This window comes from Orbicella faveolata, unplaced genomic scaffold, assembly GCF_042242905.1.
Source record: "Orbicella faveolata isolate gen_17 unplaced genomic scaffold, um_ofav_v1 contig_35, whole genome shotgun sequence".
NCBI lineage: Eukaryota > Metazoa > Cnidaria > Anthozoa > Scleractinia > Merulinidae > Orbicella > Orbicella faveolata.
This window is the reverse complement of record NW_028301564.1, coordinates 18,843,629-18,858,373: the sequence shown is the minus strand read 5'-3', so window position 1 is coordinate 18,858,373 and position 14,745 is coordinate 18,843,629. Positions and strand designations below refer to the sequence as shown.

The following is a 14,745-nucleotide window of genomic DNA, read 5'->3' as shown; positions in this document are numbered from 1 at the left end:
CTTCTGTCAATATGGCCGACGATAGCAGTTCTTTGTTTTGTGATGACGATGAAACATGTGTGAAAAATGTTAGTGAATCTGAAGATGACGGCGAAACTTATGTTTCAGCACCAATAGGTTAGTTCATGCTAACTTTTTCCGGTGGTTTCTGTGTTCTGTGGGGTCTTTTTGGCGTGATTTCCATTGCTGTCGTCCCGCCCGCTTTTGCGATGTTGTTGTACTTTTGTACGGGCTCACCGCCAAGTTTTCCCCATTCAATAGGTGATCTTTTGATTTATGGTTTTCTTACTCTTTAATTCAACTATAGACAAGCTTGGACCTGTTGGAAGATGGCTTCGACATCGTCTTCTCAGCTCTATACTGATTGGAACCCCGCCTCTGGTTGCTCTTCAGGTAAATTTTTGCCTTTTTAATTTGCAGCGCACAGATATTGTAAACCATCCGGCTTTTTACTTTCCTGGCTTCGCCATATGTTCCATGAGCATTTCTTTCCTCTTTTTGAGTTAATACCGCTTTCCTTCGCTGTATTTAGGGGATATGGGTTCGATATCGATGCGATTTATTTTTTGGGCGCCGTATAGCGTGTGAACCTAACGGGTACGTGTTTTGATTTGATTTTTAATGGTCATTCGATTTCGCAATCGATAAAACAAATTCAATTTCGAGGCACAATTTGATATGTTCAGGAAGCCGGGGGTGATGACAAGCGGAGCAAAGTACAAATTCTTTTGTTTAGTTTATTTTTTTTTCTACGTGAGATGAATTTAGCAAAGGGGGTCTAAAACATATAGAATGCGAATGTGGAACGTTCTCGAAGAATTAATTAACTGATACGCTAAAATTGACCGCCTTCTGTCGCACAAGAAAAAATCATGTGTTACCCTCGAGGAATCAAAGGGCAGAACATTTCCACTGATATTTTATTTCATTTCTTGATGTTGGTAGTTTTACGTTGCAAACAGCTTGACGCACGCAGTTCTAAAGATTAATTTTTTTTTTTCTTCTCCTTCTATTTTTGATCAGAAGCGATTGATAAACCGTGGTCAATTTACAATAATTGTGTTGTGCCTTGTATGTTTCTGCTAAGTTGCCTGTTGTGTGATGGAGAAGATTTTTAGCTATTTAAAAACTCAACACGTCCCTCGCCATACTTGCATGTATAACAGCTGACAAATTATTGTTTATATTTTTGATATTGGTTTCTTTATCAAAGCTTATCCCACAGTTTTTAAAATGATATGTTTTTTGTTGTGTTCTTTTAATCTTCCATGGTAGTTATATGTTTACTCTCTTTAGTTATACACCCCAAAATTGAAACATTTCTACTTTGAAATAATATGTATGTTCATATTTTTCATGAACTTTGTGAAATGTGGTCTTCGGAAATGGGTACATGCAATGTATTTGAAGTCAGTGACATTGTTATTGACAGTTTGGTGATTTTAGTATAACGGACTGACAGTTTACTGATGGGTACTGCAAATACTAATTAACAAAATGTTGAAACAGGTGTGTATGCTGAAAAGTGAAAATATTATGCCAAAATTGATCGTAAGATCACCTTCCTTCTACCTTTATTTTTTATTTTTTTTTTTTTAAACAATAAGGGAGTCTCTAATTTGTTTGTCCTATTCAATACTATCAATATGTTTTGGATGAGTTTTGTTGGTAAAGGTTACCTTGGCAAAAAAACCGTATCTGAAAAACATTTCTGTAGTAATCCAGAGCTAAGGATAAGGAATTTTCAAGCAGGGTTTGATCAGAATACTTCATCCAAAAGATATCTGTAATTTATTTTAGAACCAAAAAAAAAAAAAAATTACAAATCTTGAAGACAGTCTGACTTACAATTTAGCAAACTTGCTTATGTATAATCCCTTACACCAAATGTGTGAACAAGATTCTAATGCAAAGTCTGTCAGGAATAATCAGTAACAACTCAGGCATAGATTTTGCGACATAACAAATTATAAGGTAACTAATGAGCTCAGATAGAGTTTCTTAGTATTTAAGTTACTGAGCAGAATATTCATGAACAGAGCTTACACTGTAACCTTTACTCTATTTTGGCCTAGGAACTTATACAGGAGTAGAATAGGCAATATATTGCCACAATGCCCCCCCTCGTATGCAGAAAACACTAGTTTATGAGAAGAATTTATCTGAAATTTCCACTTTTTAAAACACCAATTTTTTCATTCCCCTCTAGTTTCCAATATAGCAGAATTATTCTGATACTTTCTTGCAGGAATTAATTTATTATTTTAATTTGTGATCTTTGAAAGACTATGTTTTAGCAAGACTATTTTGTACTTTTCAGTTTTCAGTTTCAAGGTTTGATTCTTACAACATGTATGCCTCTTGTTAGATTTTATACAGCACAGTTTCTCACCACTTTTTTGATGTCTATTTTTGCCTTAACAGCGAAGACGTACCCCGCTATGGACAAAGATAATGAAGATAAACAGCTTTTTTGGCACAGAAGACTTTTATATAATCATGGGTGTTTTTATACTTTGGTAGGTAAACCTTATTTTATCATTAGGTAGAATGTTCAGGGAATTGCATGCACCAGGCAGTGATCTATGCCATCCTGAAAAAATCAAAATCCAGGAGAACGTCCATTCTGCCTCTTACTAAACCAATAAAACGTATTATATATTGATGAGTTCAGCTAATTCAACCACTTAAATGCATCAGACGTCATGAAAAATGTCCCAAAACTGGCCAAAATAAGTGTGAAGATTGTACACTTCCTTCAAATCCAGTGATTTACTGACCCATACTGGAGAACAGGAGATTCGGTCTGTACTCAGGTGACTCTCAGATAATCCAGGACTCTTGGCTTAAATGACTTGAATTGGTCAATTCATTTTTGCTATAGCTGGACAAAGCTCATGGCCTCATCACAAGACTGTATGCTTTATCAAGTTACATATATACCAGGCTTACGTGTGTCGTTAGTTTGAACTCAGTGAATTTCTTGAACATTCAAAAGAAATACTGGTAGTCAACTTGCACCTCATGCATCATCAAGGTTATATTTAGAAACCCTTATGAATTTTTTAAGAACATGACCATGAGAAGTACATGTACAAGAAACACTTGGCTACATCTTGTACTTCTAGCTGTGCAGTTACTTCTCTCCTGGTCTTAAAAATTTCTGCATGCCTGTACATGTATAACTCAACAATGCACGTGTGCTCATGAACTACAGTATTCTAATATTGCCATTTGTAAGGTACATAGCTTTTGCCTGTGAATGCCTAGCCCTCATGTTAGATCAATTAAATACAGGCTGTTGAGCTGTACTTAAATCGCATTCTTTACATAGATCTGGCACCAGTTGTTCAAAGGCTGGACAACACTGTCCACCAGATAGGTCATTATCCAGAGGATGCATGTTAAAAAAGGAACCACACTATCCACTGGAGAGTGATTTATCCGGTGGATACCATTATCCACCTTTTGAAAAACCCAGGCCTGTACTTTGCAAAATAAAATGAGCAATTTTTGTTCAGTTTTGAACTTTAGTATCTTTGAGATCAAAAGGAATAAAATTTGCAGTGACAGTAATCAATCCTCACATGCTTTACTGTGTGTCTTTGTTGTTACTTTAAACACAGTGTTTCCAAATATTTTAATTTTTAAGCTATGTCCTTTTACGCCAAGCAACCTAGTAGGTTGTTCAACTACAGGTATCTATCTGTACTAGTTTATCAGAATTGTGAAAGGTTCATATTACATGTATGTCATGTTTCTTTTGATAGGATTGTTGATGCCAAACTTGGGAGATTGTTATGCCTGCTGATGGGTGTCGGGTTTTACACTGCTGGATTCCTTAAGGTAATTATGCTACAATATTAGCAAGCCTGCAAATAATTTTTGTCTATAGGCAGGTCATTTGTCAAGACAAGGACAAGTTTTGACCTGACAAAAAGCCAGTCTGGTCAGACAAAAAAAATTGTTTGTGGTTAGAAATTAAAAAGAGACATTTGAGACATTTGATATTTCAGTGTAGACTCTTTGTCAAGATATTGGTTGCAAATTCAAATAGCTTAAAAGTCAACTGAGTGTAAAATCGCTACTAGCACCAGCAAGGGGAACTTCACATTACGTCTGGTATTATTTTACCTGTTGAAAATTGACAAATTTACAAACGTTTATACCCCTAGTCACACAAGCGTTTCCAACGTAACAAGTTTACCACGACATCTAAGGAAAACGGGAAAAGCGATGAAAAAATCTCCCGCGTGGACAGCTTGTCAGTATAAAACCTCACAATAACATTCATAGACTTGAAAATTGACTTTTTTTGAAAGCAAGTTTCCTCTGAAAGTTTTCAGGGTCAATTGAATGAAAAATTTGCGTAATTATTTAAAATGTGGAATTGGAGGTGTTCGTAACTATAAAGCGTGACTAATTTGTACATTCATGCTTTTCACAAAAACATGTCTGTGGTACGGAAACTATATTTCAACCACACTGACAGACGTAAAAAAAACTATAAAGAGTTAAAAATTAAACTGATTTTTGATAATACAGACTAGAAAAACATTTGGTTACGTTTTAGAGGTTTTAAAGTTTTTGAAAGTGATTGCATTCAGATAAAGGAAATGTGAGAATTTGGGCCCTGTATTCAATTTCCATAATATTTTAATCGGGTCAATGTATTACAACTGAAAATTAATTCCACAACATATGGTGGTAACAAACAATGAGTAATTACGTAAGACCTCAGTTTTAAGTAGTTTTTCAGACGAACGTATTTCAGACTAAATGGGGCTTCACGATCTTTCACAATGCCACTGCAAAATGCATATTTAAATTAACAGGTAGGAATAGTGGTGCTGATATGATGTGTTTACAATTCGACATAACATTTGAGATGATGCACTGTGCGTGATAAAATTCTCAGAATTGGAATAAAAACAAATCCGATAACAAAGCTTTTTTGTGTAGTATTGTGTGGCAGTATAACAAAATAACTTGTACCATATTCGGCCACAAATTTTCAGTGAAAATATTTTTCACTTTAGCAGAAATGCCCGGTCAGAGTGTTTGACCAGGCTAAGCTTTTACCTGTCAAAACCTCAAATTTACTGGACAATTGTGCGATGACCGACTGTTATTTGCAGGCTTGTATTAGTATCACGGTCCACGTTGAAATCCAACTCTGTCCCTTATACCTGTGTAGTTTGTATTCCTCCCTCCCCTTGGGATCACATGGAAGGAGTTACTTGTGAGGACAGGTCCTGCTTGTAATTAAATAGTCATCATATACAGTATTACAATATTTAATTTTGTTCTTTACTACATTGCAAGCTCAGTGAAGTTTGTGGTATTATCACTCTCCCTGTTTTAATCTGAAGTTTTGAAGCCAAAATGTTTATTTTTCATTTGCATCTACATTGTAGTACCAAATTTTTCTTCTTTAGGGAATAAAAATTTGATGTCTTTCATAAATGGTGATTTTGCCGAGCTAGTTGCAATTCAAAGGGAGCAGGCCTGCATTCATAGACATGTCTCACTCCAACATTTGGCACGTGCCTCTGATCAACCTGGTTGTACGATATCTTCTTTTTCCTCTGCTCCTAGAATCGTTATCCTTAACTTGTTAGGACTGGAACTGCAAATTTATGTTATGATCACTTAGGTTTCAGTGGTATAATACATGTAACCCAAGTGGTTGAATAGAACTTATGAATGCTTCAATGAGTGTTTTCTTAAACAAATTTTCTTTAATAATGTAATATGTCAATATTACAGGACATCCTTTGCCTTCCTCGGCCATCGAACCCACCAATAGTTTCCCTGGAAAATGCTTCCCAAACTTGGTAGGTAAAAAGGAGACTGAAGACTGTTTCTTGAGCTATACATCTAGACCATAATGACCCCTCAGGCTCATCATCATCATTATCATTGCTTTTGTTTTAATATCATATTTAAAAAAAAATATTATTATCATTGTCATCATCATGCTCATCATCATCGTCAGTTGCCTCTTCTCAAGTATGCACATGTTTTCATGTATACATTGTAAGGCTGCATGATTCTGTGTTGTAGTTGGTGACTCCTTATCAGTCCCTCATTCAGTCTACAGTAAGCTGTTGCTACATGTACATTTGCAAGCACGTTGCTTAAGTGGCATTTTCCTTTTAGCTATACTGTGATACTAATATTCTGTATGTATCTTGTCTTTTTCTCAGGGGTCTTCCTAGTCACCATGCAGTTTTGGGTGTACTTATTCCCTGGTATGTGTTATGAATTAATATTGCTTAGTAAAGATATACTTTCTTTACATGTAGAGTGAATAAATGTTCATTTGTGTTTTGTCCATTCATGTGTTAAATAATTGGAACTGTTGTTGATTGTTTTTCTTCTCTTTGAATTGCAGGTATATTTGGTTTTACTCTTACATACACTTTTCTATGCCTCAGTGGGGATTTACAGTGCTCTTTGTATTTATTGTAACTTGTAAGTACAACATGTATTTGGTGTTTTATGTTGTTTAATTTTGGAAGATAACTTTTAATTAGTGGATGTTTGACTACTCCTTTAAGGGCAGCACACACTAGGGGACATGTTGCATGGATGTAAAGCAGAGACAAGCCCCTTTGTGTGTAAGCATAGGGCAGGTGTTCACAGGGATGTTAAGCTAACTGGTGCTCAGGAAGGAGATATTGGTTCATCTCTTTGTTGGTAAAGTAGGGACTGTTTGCAAGAGCAGTGCACACGATGCAACAAGGAAAACTGAGGTCATTTTGTCCCTGCTTCATGATGCACAAATTCAAACCAACTGAATCTCATGTAACATGATTTTGTTGTCCCTGCAACAAAACTCCTTTGCAAAAATGGACAGGAAAGCTGTGACTGCAGCATGTGCCTGCTTCATGTCTCACAAGGTGTCCCGGCCCTTACATGTATGTGTGCCAACCTCTTTTTGTGCCTCTGAATGTCCCTTAGAATGTCTGCTTATGTTTCAAATAACTCTTTGTAGCTCTTCTAAAATTGCTTGACTGTCCTAGAGGCAGAATTTTTAGCTATTCTAAAAAGATCTTTATTTATTGTTAACTAACTAAATTATTGCCTTGAGGATAATTTTCCAAGTGCTCATTTCATAAAGTTGTGTTTTTCCAAGTCGAAAGTGTGTGACTACCCAATCAAGTACTACGATTATCAGTTGAGTAAGGCGGGACGAAAGTTTGGTCACCAAGTTTTAATGTAAAATCGTGTTGTTGTCACGGGCAACTTACCTCGTTTCCGTTGGTAACAATATCAACAGCCGTTGGTCGCCTGTTGCGTCGCCTACAATTTCGCGCGCTTTCCTATCAATTGACGTCAAAGGCCGACAAGTTGCCAATGGATACGGAGCCAGTTGCTCGTGACAACAACACGATTTTTACGTTAAAACTTGGTGACCAAACTTTCGTCCGCCTTACTCAACTGATAATCGTAGTAAACTGTCCTACATGTATGCTCTCTTAATTTTTTCGCAGGGTCCGTCTCAGTGATGTTTAGTCGGCTGTATTTGGGTGTCCACAGTCCGGCAGATATCGTCGTTGGGGGAATTGTGGGATGTTTTATTCTGGCTTACTGGATAAAGATTGACTCCATCTTGGACAGATACATCAGCTTTGGGGATAATGGTGAGCCCTTGCTTATTTCTAAAATTGTCTCAAACTACGTAGTTCATCAAGTTTTAACACTTTAAGGAAGTCATAATGGTGACAGTGTTTGAATATCTACTCTTATCCATAATAAGTATAGATTTTTGTATGAGATTTATATAATTTGAATTGAATCCTAAACACCAAGCTAAAGTTATCAAGAATACTCCACTGCAAGTCTTTCACGCATTCACGTTGTCACAACTTGATTTCAGGATGAGATCACAAACAAACTGAGATTAACCCTTGTCTTTGAAAAAAATTACTTGTAACCAACCCTTTTTGTTAGCTACCAAAGGGGCAGATTGACCTGAATGTTCACATAAATACTGCAATATCTGTATTACATGAAGATTACTGGTAATACAACTGTGTCTCGTGGACCAAGGTCTATAAGGAGGGGTCCAACTGTACATTGTTTGAGAATTTTAGTCAGTAGTGCATACATTAGTTAGCTCTCAGGTGCATTGTCCTCTGTTTGGCAAGTACTAGTCTAAACAGTAAAAAAAGTTAATATTGGTCTTGACAAGTTTTTTTTTTTTTTTTTCATTCCCACTAACAGTTGTTCTTCAAGCCATTGTTTATTCCTTGTTATTGCTGTTTGTTCACCCTCGCCCAGAGCCCCGCACAAAGTCGCTGGTTGAAACAGTATGTATGAAACTGAGTAATAACTATGTATTAATTAACCGAGAGTTACGTCTTTACAGGAAAATTCAAACCGAGACCTTACCGTATTGGCAGAGCAATAGCGAGGTCAATACGGAAGGACTGAGGTTGGAGATTAAATTCCCATAAAGACTGTCAGAATATTCAAAATTCGACATTCAAGCCATCTAATAACTTGTTATGCATGTTATAGTCTGACAGTACCTGTTTAAATTTGTGAATGCAAAGCAATGAACAAGTTAAGCAGTTTTTTGAGGGAAAATGGCAAAATACTTTTTCCTTTTATTCTCAGGTTTCAATGATCGCTGTCACGGTTGGTTTTGTAATCGGCAAAGCCACATCCCCAAGACAGTCGCCAATTTACAAAGCAGTCCTGGACCTTGATACGGGTATGTGTTTACCTTGTGTTTCCACTGAAATGTTTCGTGAACCACATACTAGGTTTTTAAGATACTGTGTAACTTTTGATACTATGAAATAATCATGCTCAATTTGTCGCTGTTTTGTTTATTATATAGATGACGTTTCCTGTTTCACCTTGATTTGGGTTTCTACTCTGCGTCTGTTACTTGGTAGGTGTAGATGTTGTGGTTCAATATCACCCATTAGAAAAACAGTTATTTTGCACTCCACTTGAAAAAAATCATTTTGTTTATGACTCACAAAAATGCCCTTTCAATGTTCTTGACTACTTTATTAGTATAGGTAATCATACGGTTTCGAGTTCAATTTGAAATTAATTTGCACGAGTGAGTTTTTCAAAAAGCTGAAATTGCACGAGCCACTTCGGCGAGTGTAATTTCAGCTTTTTGAAAAACTCACAAGTGCAAATTAATTCCAAATTGAACGAGAAAAACCGTATGATTACCTATTAATAATATAAACATGAAAAAATTCGCGCGGAGGAAGTGCCGGAAGATCTTTCTTGAAGCCATTTTTTCTCATTTGAGAAAACTTTTTTCAAAGTTTCAGCCCAAAATTTTCGTCATCATTTTACGTGATATCATTTTCTTAGAAAAGTTCCTATTGTCTTTCAGTCAGTCGTAATCCAGAATTTTGATGTGTAATTTGCACTGGTGTTACACTTTTTGCACTGATGGTACACTTTTTGCACTGATGTTACACTTGAACTGCACTGCTCTTAGCCAATCAGAATCGAGTAATTTTTTCATGTGTATTATTATAATGATAATAAGTATAGTATCATTGCAATGCCCTTTTTTCTTCAAGGGTATGCACTCGTGTTGCTCACCAGGCTGCTCTGTAAAATTGTGTTCAGAAGTTTGTTGAAAAACCTTTTCCGAGTGATGGACCTGGAGTGCTTTGAGATCAAGAAGGTTAATTACGACTCAAGTACCAGATTGTACAGTCCTTCCTTCAAACTCCCTCCAGTGTTTTACAAGGTAAGAATTCTGCAGCAGTGGAGAAATTTTCATGGCATTTATCAAATGAGGAGAGTTTTTGATGTAATATCTTGTATTTCATATTTATTATATGGCTTTGGCTTGTGGCCGATATAACGCGCGCTCTGATTGGTTAATTGTCACTGAATTGTAGGGCATTATTCTCCCGTAATAGCCACGGGCCGATTACGGATTATGCAAATTAGGAAGAGCCCGGTTCTGAAAATTCAAGCGCATTGAAGCGATGAAAGCCGATTAAAATCAGTACGAGAATATCAGTAGCTAAAAGTTTAGAGATATTTCTTTAATAAAATTTATATAGATGACTTACCAGTCGGTAACCTTGGCGGGCATTAGTGAAAAACAATCAAAGTTTGCCTAGTCTTAAGTAAAGCTAAAATCGCTAAGTAAAAAACACCATCGGCAGATCTGCCATGCATCCTGAGTAGAACACCACAAAGAAACTTATAAGTTATCATCTTAGTCACAGCAATTACCGAAGTATTGAACTCCGTCAAAGTTCTCGTCAAATAGATTCCCTCGCTTTGACACAAGCAAGTGTAAATCAGCTTCCAGGATCATCAGATGTAAACAATCGGGCGGTTTCTGTGGGTAGCAGTGTTTCTGATAACTGCAGACGTTCACAAGGCTTGAAATGTTCATCCATAAATCCCAGAATGAAGAAGGCGAAGATATGTTGTCGAAAGCGAATGCGAAGATCGAGTTAAGCTTATTTTGAGCAGTGCATTCTGAAGCATTAGTATCTTCTTTCACCGAAAGACGGTTGGTTTGGACAATTTTGAAGCACTTGCTGTCTTTTCTATATGCGTTGACGTTTCGCCCCAAAAGTCGGAAAAACTTCCCCATCAACTTGTGGTACCACGATACTAAAATACGTTTTTGAGGTTGTGACAGTGACTTTTCCGTAAAGAAATGATTGTTTTTAACGGAATACGTAATACAGTGGTGAAATTCACTGACTGTGTAGTTTTGCCCTGGGTTTGAGACGATGAATGAATCGGTAAACGCGCGCATCGCCGGATGTAAATTGACGACTTCCGCTCGAATGATTTTTCTCTTTATTGATGAGCCATATAATAAACAACTTAATAACCTCGACCGTTCGGTCGTTACGGGAAAATCTCAAACCTCGGCCTACCGTATTGACCTCGCTATCGCTCGGTCAATACGGCAAGGCCTCAGTTTGAGATTTTCCCGTAACGACCTCACTCTCGGTTATTAAGTAGTTTGTATTGCATGGCCAGCCATGCTCAGAGTTTTTCTGTCATCATTGTTTTGTGGTTTTTCGGTTTTTCAGTTGTAAACATTTGAAATCACAAATAAAACAATTGGCTTTGTTGATAAAAAAAAATTTCAGGTAAGATTTCTTACATGTTAGTTTGCAAAACTTAGGTGTCATCAAATATTACCCCTCTAAAATCACAAAATTGCAATGTAGGTAAATGTTACATTAAAAAAAAAAAGATCTAGGCAAGGGTACTGTATTTAATTTTATTTTATTTATTTAGTTTTATTTCAGTAGTGTTTTATTGAACACCCTGTACCACAAACCAATACTGTGTTGATCAATGTTAAAAAGGTGTTGATATTTTGTCTAAAAGAAAACTTCATACTTTACCTTTTTTTTTACACAGGGAAAGAAACGAAGCAAGAAGTCACAGCCTGATTCTGAAGATGGTAACCCAAAGTGGAACATGGAATATGTCGTCAACTATGTGACATATCTGTGTGTTGGATGGGTGGCGATAAGTGGTGTTCCACTTCTGTGTCACAGTGTTGGGCTGGTATTGTAGGGCAGCGTAGTACCAATATTGGCACTTTAACCACTAACAATATAGTGCTGTTTATAGCAATGCACTCGCGCCAATGTACTTGTAGTCACCAAGCAGCATTCTCCTGAGATGCTGAAATCCAATGTATGGGTGATTTTCATCAATTATTGTGTAGTATTCAGAGGTAATGTCAGTTAACTAACATGTATGAGTTTAAAGTGTAAGTAGTTTGTTTGGGGCCATACCTTAGTAGGATTTCAGCCTTAGCAAGGTGAGCCAGCTTGTTCCCTTAATAACAATATATATAACCATGGCTCTATCACACCATAAGTGTAGTTCTAGTGGTTGTAGGGATATTTGAAACGTGCAGACAAGATATGTTAATTGACTTAAATATTGCAATAGACTAAAATTCAAGAGTCTTGCATTCCTTTCACTCCTTGCTTCTAAGTTAAGAGAAAAGAAGATCTGCGAAAATTTTGCACAATCATTTTCCATTCAGGTCTGCTGACGGACCGTTGTGCAACAATGTTGTAATGCGCATTGATCCAAAGCGGCAAATTTAGGCCAAAAATTGAAGATCTTGTGGAAAGCGAGTGCATGAATTAAATTGTCAACAATACAGCTGTTCAGGTTCAAAGTATTAATACAAATACGACAGCATTCTTCGTAAGTACAAGTACAAACACTGAGTGAAGTCCAAATTGACTCCTTGATGACAGCTACAGAGAAACAGAATAATTTCTTCTGTCTTCTTTTCTCCATTTAAGCAAACTCTGTTCTAACCCAGAGTTAAAACCATGAAAGAGACATCTCATTGTTAATGTTAATTTGAAATAAGTTATTTTAAGTACCTTGATTGGAGTTTTCGTTTAGATTGACATTTTATTTTGCTAGTAACATGTGCAGTATACACAGTAAAAAACACATATTTGTCAGTAAACAGTGGATAATATGACCTCAAATAATTTAGACATGGGCAGCGCATTTATGAATTGAAGATACGTGTACATGGAAGAAAAAATAGCTGAAAACTATTGAGAGAGAATTATAAAAGATTTAAAACGCAATCGTGTATGCACCGGTATGTTGGAAGATTTCCCTGATAGAAATTTGTTATTTGTATACTCGGGTTTTCTGGGGCGTGTAGAAACGCAGAAATACAAAAGTAACCTTACATACGGTTGAAGGAGCTTAGTCACAGCATTTTGGGTTATTTAGGCCACGTACAAAATTGTCATTAAATTGAAGGAAACTGAAAATAGTAGTTTAGTAAGATAGAGAAACACCAAAGAGATACCAGTAAACCATAAAGGAACATGGATGGTTAAGGATAAAGAAGATTATCACGGATTACAAACAATGAAGTTGAAAAACTTAGGCTTGACTTTTCAAGATGCGAAAACGGTGACATAGCTCCTTTTAGCTGAAACCTTTTTTCACAGGTCACAGGTTGTTCTGTTCGCTTTTCGAGTTAGTTTTGTTATGCAGCACCTTTGGATCTGCTGTAGTTGTCTAGCATTTCTATTTGCCCTATGTACACTGTATATAAGTTTAAGTCGGTTCAATTGACATTTAGTAGTTATTAATTTTGCCAAATATGTTGGGCGGTTCGGAAACCAGTGAATTATAAAGAAATTCCAAATATTTATTTGTTTCGATTTTCATCCTTAATCGCAATTGTTCATCAAGTTTAGCGACGGAAAATAACGGAATTTTTAAAAGTATTTTTTTTTTTGGCATAGATGTTAGAAAGTCCGCTATGAATTGGTTAGTTTAATGCTTTTCGTGGTTTCGAATGGATTTCGAGGAGGCGAATAAGAAGGGGAAAAATCCCTCAAATTGCCTATTCAATGAATCGTGACATTTAAATTTAAGATACTTGGTTGGTTTTCGTTTTTGTGCAACGAGGTTGAAAATGGTAACAGGTCGGATAATGGAACATGGAATTTGTCAGAGATAAGATAAAAATTTATTGTAGGTTTGAAAATTTTTATAATATTATTGATCGTATCAAATTAGTGTTATTTGTTTACAATTTTCCACGCATTTGTTTATAGTCCTCGGAAATTTCAAGACAACAGTTCTCGTATTTAACTATATTTCGATTTAATCGTTCATTGAAGAATCCCACTACGGAGCAGGTGTCGGGTTATTTGTCGTCGGAATACTCGACGATTCTCCGTATATTATTCTCCAATCACAACATCGAACGCACGGTCACGAATTCTTCGTTGCTTAGAAACATCGTTGAAAATTCTGACCGAAAATGACTGGTAGGTAATAGTCCATATTCGTATTCTCGGTATTGGACTGGAACTAGCTTGCAATGGAGGCTCATGCGGGGAATATCATTAAAAAGAGATTTACGTCATTCACATTTGAAAAGACTCCCCGCATTAGCCTCAGTTGCAAACTAGTTCCAGTCCAATACCGGGAATACGACTATGGTCTATTCTGATTCCTAATTCGGTTTTAACAGAAACGAAACATCATCAACGAAAGAACTCGAAAATTTCAGGAAAATGTTCTGCCTGTAAAGGGATTCTTCACGACTGGCTTTGCAATTCATTGTCGTCTTTTTTTGCTTCAGGTACAGTTTCCTTCTAAGCTGTTGTTTGGGTCATTGGCAGCGTTTTGTGAAGGCCCCAATAATGGACTTAAGGGAATTTCGTCAGTTTAAGCTTACGTAAAATCAATTGATTTAAAATGTTAGAACCGCAATATTAAAATGCTATTTACTGTCATTGATTGCAGGAACAAGTATTTAATTTGTTTGGGCGCAATAACGTTTAAATATTTTCACATGTTCTTCAGCAGGAGGTGCAAGTGCCAACTATGAGCTATCTACGAAAATCACACGAACGGTTTCCGACATGTCAAAAACAAACACGATCACATACGAAGATTGTGACGTCATCACGATGCGTTACGTTACTTAGCAACTCCTTTCAAAAGCCCAGATTCTGCGCATAAAACTCAGGTGCTTGTTCCTCCCGAGTGACATGTGAGCTTAAAATTGTTATCATGTAAGATGAGGGACGTTGGAAATTGAAAATAAAGTACTCCCATTACTGTCAGTGTGGCTCTGTTCTTGGTTGTTAAAAAAATGCACAATTTTGTTTGAACGCTTCGAGGAAATGACCTCGATAAGAACATGGTATGAATTTGTGAAAGAAATTTTTGCCTGAAATCTTCCGTGTCGTTGGCTTA

The 14,745-nt window shown here is 36.5% G+C and overlaps 1 protein-coding gene across 2 annotated transcripts; it reads left to right on the top strand.

Annotated features, from left to right (window-relative positions):
• The first annotated feature begins 6 nt into the window (after positions 1-6).
• LOC110055588 (sphingosine-1-phosphate phosphatase 2-like) lies at positions 7-14,612 on the top strand. 2 transcript variants are annotated; one of them, XM_089273545.1, is made up of 13 exons: positions 7-117; positions 308-393; positions 2,425-2,519; positions 3,771-3,846; positions 5,770-5,837; positions 6,210-6,254; positions 6,398-6,477; positions 7,500-7,649; positions 8,233-8,318; positions 8,629-8,725; positions 8,855-8,908; positions 9,567-9,739; positions 11,401-14,612. In XM_089273545.1, exons 1-13 carry the CDS (start codon positions 12-14, stop codon positions 11,551-11,553), a joined length of 1,269 nt encoding a protein of 422 aa, XP_089129671.1. In that variant the 5' UTR covers positions 7-11; the 3' UTR covers positions 11,554-14,612. The 2 variants fall into 2 exon arrangements, with proteins under 2 accessions (XP_089129671.1, XP_020617637.2); XM_020761978.2 differs by having other exon boundaries at positions 11,395-14,612.
• Positions 14,613-14,745: the final 133 nt, after the last annotated feature.

Bases quoted from the DNA above. Each gene is read 5' to 3' on its own strand.
- LOC110055588 (XM_020761978.2), top strand. From the start codon at position 12: ATGGCCGACGATAGCAGTTCTTTGTTTTGTGATGACGATGAAACATGT. The intron at 2,520-3,770 runs GTAGGTAAACCT...TTCTTTTGATAG, and splicing joins ATGGGTGTTTTTATACTTTG to GATTGTTGATGCCAAACTTG. The intron at 5,838-6,209 runs GTAGGTAAAAAG...TCTTTTTCTCAG, and splicing joins GAAAATGCTTCCCAAACTTG to GGGTCTTCCTAGTCACCATG.